Source organism: Coregonus lavaretus, assembly GCF_964263955.1.
Source record: "Coregonus lavaretus genome assembly, chromosome: 26".
In the NCBI taxonomy this organism is placed as follows: domain Eukaryota; kingdom Metazoa; phylum Chordata; class Actinopteri; order Salmoniformes; family Salmonidae; genus Coregonus; species Coregonus lavaretus.
The window spans coordinates 45,646,014-45,651,013 of NC_140013.1; the positions used below are offsets into that span (position 1 = coordinate 45,646,014).

The following is a 5,000-nucleotide window of genomic DNA, read 5'->3' on the forward strand; positions in this document are numbered from 1 at the left end:
GGGTATTGGCCTAATTCTGCTCTGCATGCATTATTTGGTGTTTTACGTTGTACACGGAGGATGTTTTTGCAGAATTCTGCATGCAGAGTCTCAATTTGGTGTTTGTCCCATTTTGTGAATTCTTGGTTGGTGAGCGGACCCCAGACCTCAGAACCATAAAGGGCAATGGGTTCTATAACTGATTCAAGTATTTTTAGCCAGATCCTAATTGGTATGTCAAATTTATGTTCCTTTTGATGGCATAGAAGGCCCTTCTTGCCTTGTCTCTCAGATCGTTCACAGCTTTGTGGAAGTTACCTGTGGCGCTGATGTTTAGGCCGAGGTATGTATAGTTTTTTGTGTGCTCTAGGGCAACGGTGTCTAGATGGAATTTGTATTTGTGGTCCTGGCAACTGGACCTTTTTTGGAACACCATTATTTTTGTCTTACTGAGATTTACTGTCAGGGCCCAGTCTGACAGAATCTGTGCAGAAGATCTAGGTGCTGTTGTAGGCCCTCCTTGGTTGGTGACAGAAGCACCAGATCGTCAGCAAACAGAAGACATTTGACTTCAGATTCTAGTAGGGTGAGGCCGGGTGCTGCAGACTGTTCTAGTGCCCTCGCCAATTCGTTGATATATATGTTGAAGAGGGTGGGGCTTAAACTGCATCCCTGTCTCACCCCACGGCCCTGTGGAAAGAAATGTGTGTGTTTTTTGCCAATTTTAACCGCACACTTGTTGTTTGTGTACATGGATTTATAATGTCGTATGTTTTTCCCCAACCCCACTTTCCATCAATTTGTATAGCAGACCCTCATGCCAAATTGAGTCAAAGCTTTTTTGAAATCAACAAAGCATGAGAAGACTTTGCCTTTGTTTGGTTTGTTTGTTTGTCAATTAGGGTGTGCAGGGTGAATACGTGGTCTGTCGTACGGTAATTTGGTAAAAGCCAATTTGACATTTGCTCAGTACATTGTTTTCACTGAGGAAATGAACTAGTCTGCTGTTAATGATAATGCAGAGGATTATCTCTCTCTCAGAGAGGATCTCAGAGGATCCTCGCAGAGGATTATCTATCTCTCTCTTGCTCTCTCTCCCCCCCTCTCTCTCTTCTCTCTCTCTCTCTCTCTCTTTCTCTCTCTCTCTCTCTCCCCCCTCTCTCTCTTCTCTCTCTCTCTCTCTCTCTCTCTCTCTCTCTCTCTCTCTCTCTTCTCTCTCTCTCTCTTCTCTCTCTTCTCTCTCCTCTCTCTCTCCCTCTCTCTCTCTCTCTCTCTCTCTCTCCTCTCTCTCTCTCTCTCTCTCTCTCTCTCTCTCTCTCTCTCTCTCTCTCTCTCTCTCTCTCTCTCTCTCTCTCTCTCTCTCTCTCCCTCTCTCTCTCTCTCTCTCTCTCTCTCTCTCCCCCCCCTCTCTCTCTCTCTCTCTCTCTCTCTCTCTCTCTCTCTCTGTTTTGTTGTTTCAGTGCTGCCACAACTGATGAACCAGCTGTAATACAATGAAATAAAGTAGCTGAGCAGGGACACAGGGTCTGTGGAGGAGAAGAGGAGGAGAAGAGGAGAAGGGGGGTAGAGGAGAAGATGAGAAGGGGGGTAGATGAGAAGGGGGGGGTAGAGGAGAAGATGAGAAGGGGGGGTAGAGGAGAAGATGAGAAGGGGGTAGATGAGAAGATGAGAAGGGGGGGTAGAGGAGAAGATGAGAAGATGAGAAGGGGGGTAGAGGAGAAGATAGGAAGGGGGGGTAGAGGAGAAGATGAGAAGGGGGGGTAGAGGAGAAGATGAGAAGGGGGGTAGAGGAGAAGATGAGAAGGGGGGTAGATGAGAAGATGAGAAGGGGGGGTAGAGGAGAAGATGAGAAGATGAGAAGGGGGGTAGAGGAGAAGATAGGAAGGGGGGTAGAGGAGAAGATGAGAAGGGGGGTAGAGGAGAAGATGAGAGGGGGGGTAGGGGAGAAGATGAGAAGGGGGGGTAGAGGAGAAGATGAGAAGATGAGAAGGGGGGTAGAGGAGAAGATAGGAAGGGGGGTAGAGAGAAGATGAAAAGGGGGGGGTAGAGGAGAAGATAGGAAGGGGGGGGTAGAGGAGAAGATGAGAAGGGGGGGTAGAGGAGAAGATGAGAAGGGGGGGTAGAGGAGAAGATGAGAAGGGGGGGTAGAGGAGAAGATGAGAAGATGAGAAGGGGGGGTAGAGGAGAAAATAGGAAGGGGGGGTAGATGAGAAATGAGAAGATGAGAAGGGGGGGTAGATGAGAAATGAGAAGATGAGAAGGGGGGGTAGAGGAGAAGATGAGAAGGGGGGGTAGATGAGAAGGGGGGGTAGAGGAGAAGCTAGTCTGGTGCCAGGTAGTCTCAGTAAACCATCCCGGTGTGAGGGTCAGCTACAGAACGTTGGACCTGGTCGGGTCCCGGGTAATCAGGTTCGGGTGGACCCGTGAAGACCTCTACTCTATTGCTCCTCTACTCCTCTGTTCCTCAAGCAAGGGGGAGGCTGATGACATCACGGATTCCCATCAGACCAACTCCTTGAAGTTCACAGTTGTCTAAAAAACACTATTCTGCTCAAAACATACTTTTTGACCCTTTAGTGTGTGTACTTTGCTGTATTTATACTGGGATATCACTTTTCAACAATCACTGGAGGACGTCTAAGTGTCGAGGTTTAGGGATCAGGTTTGTTTTGTGGAACTCGGGGTGGGTGGTGTATCTCTGATTAAGTATGTGGAGCTGGCAGTGTGTGTGTTTGTGCGCGTGTGTGTGTGTGTGTGTGTGTGTATGTGGATGGTGTGTGTGTGTGTGTGTGTGTGTACGCACTGCCTAGTAGGATGGAATTGACTTGTAGATCATAATTAAATGTTGTTGTTTTCTGTTTTCCTTCCCTCTCCTTCTCTCTCCTTCCCTCTCCTTCTCTCTCCTTCCCTCTCCTTCTCTCTCCTTCCCTCTCCTTCCCTCTCCTTCTCTCTCCTTCCCTCTCCTTCTCTTTCCTTCCCTCTCCTTCTCTCTCCTTCCCGCTCCTTCCCTCTCCTTCCCTCTCTCTCTCGCCCCCCACCACTCTCTCTTTCTCTCCTCTCCTCCCCCTCTCTCCTCCCCCTCTCTCCTCTCTCCTCTCCCTCTCCTCTCCTCCCCCTCTCTCCTCCTCTCAGCTGGAGATGGACAGAGTGTCCAGATGGACTCCATTAAGTCAGGCTTCGTGGGTTCCCAGGTGGAGCTGCGTTGTATCTTCGTTAACTCCAACCCCCCGGTCAAGATCTCTCAGGTCACATGGCAGAAGTTCCTGAACGGCACCAAACAGAACGTGGCCATCGCCAACCCCTCGCTGGGGGTGTCCGTGCTCCCGCCCTTCAAGGAGAGGGTAACCTTCAAGCAGCCGGCGGTCCGTCACCGCACCCCGTCTCTGGAGGATACCACCATCATGTTCTCCAACCTGAGGCTATCTGATGAGGCCGCATACATTTGCGAGTACACCACCTTCCCTGCTGGGAACCGAGAGAACATGGTCAACCTCACTGTGTTTGGTAAGGACGAGTTAACACAATATCAACCTCACTGTGTTTGGTAAGGACGAGTTAACACAATATCAACCTCACTGTGTTTGGTAAGGACGAGTTAACACAATATCAACCTCACTGTGTTTGGTAAGGACGAGTTAACACAATATCAACCTCACTGTGTTTGGTAAGGACGAGTTAACACAATATCAATCTCACTGTGTTTGGTAAGGACGAGTTAACACAATATCAACCTCACTGTGTTTGGTAAGGACGAGTTAACACAATATCAACCTCACTGTGTTTGGTAAGGACGAGTTAACACAATATCAACCTCACTGTGTTTGGTAAGGACGAGTTAACACAATATCAACCTCACTGTGTTTGGTAAGGACGAGTTAACACAATATCAACCTCACTGTGTTTGGTAAGGACGAGTTAACACAATATCAACCTCACTGTGTTTGGTAAGGACGAGTTAACACAATATCAACCTCACTGTGTTTGGTAAGGACGAGTTAACACAATATCAACCTCACTGTGTTTGGTAAGGACGAGTTAACACAATATCAACCTCACTGTGTTTGGTAAGGACGAGTTAACACAATATCAACCTCACTGTGTTTGGTAAGGACGAGTTAACACAATATCAACCTCTCTGTGTTTGGTAAGGCTCAACAACCCAATAAGACATTCTAGTCAATTAGACGTGAGAACCAAGAGAATGTTACAGCTATGTGAGATGATGTCTTGAAAAGGGGCACAATAAGAAACATACCCTGCCCTTGACCTGCCCTTGACCTGCCGTTGACCTGCCCTTGACCTGCCCTTGACCTGCCCTTAACATGCTATGAAGTAAGTAATTGTGAGGTCAGACACTAAAGCGCTCTAACCTTGGAAGACCTGTCACTCAGCCAGGCTGTGTTTCTGTGAAGGTGTTGGAGATGTCAGGCCACTCAGCCAGGCTGTGTTTCTGTGAAGGTGTTGGAGATGCCAGGCCACTCAGCCAGGCTGTGTTTCTGTGAAGGTGTTGGAGATGTCAGGCCACTCAGCCAGGCTGTGTTTCTGTGAAGGTGTTGGAGATGCCAGGCCACTCAGCCAGGCTGTGTTTCTGTGAAAGTGTTGGAGATGTCAGGCCACTCAGCCAGGCTGTGTTTCTGTGAAGGTGTTGGAGATGTCAGGCCACTCAGCCAGGCTGTGTTTCTGTGAAGGTGTTGGAGATGTCAGGCCACTCAGCCAGGCTGTGTTTCTGTGAAGGTGTTGGAGATGTCAGGTCACTCAGCCAGACTGTGTTTCTGTGAAGGTGTTGGAGATGTCAGGCCACTCAGCCAGGCTGTGTTTCTGTGAAGGTGTTGGAGATGTCAGGCCACTCAGCCAGACTGTGTTTCTGTGAAGGTGTTGGAGATAAATAAATAAATAAATAAATAATATGCCATTTAGCAGACGCTTTTATCCAAAGCGACTTACAGTCATGCGTGCATACATTTTTTTGTGTATGGGTGGTCCCGGGGATCGAACCCACTACCTTGGCGTTTCAAGCGCCG

General features: G+C 48.5%; 1 protein-coding gene across 1 annotated transcript in view; it reads left to right on the plus strand.

The window, feature by feature from the left end:
- Window positions 1-5,000, plus strand: part of nectin1b (nectin cell adhesion molecule 1b) — a gene marked incomplete at its 3' end in the record, with an annotated part of 436,863 nt that overhangs the window by 83,465 nt on the left and 348,398 nt on the right. Inside the window, exon 2 of the mRNA XM_084143275.1 lies at window positions 3,112-3,483. Coding sequence (XP_083999401.1) covers window positions 3,112-3,483 — 372 coding nt within the window. The remainder of the gene's footprint in view (window positions 1-3,111; window positions 3,484-5,000) is intronic.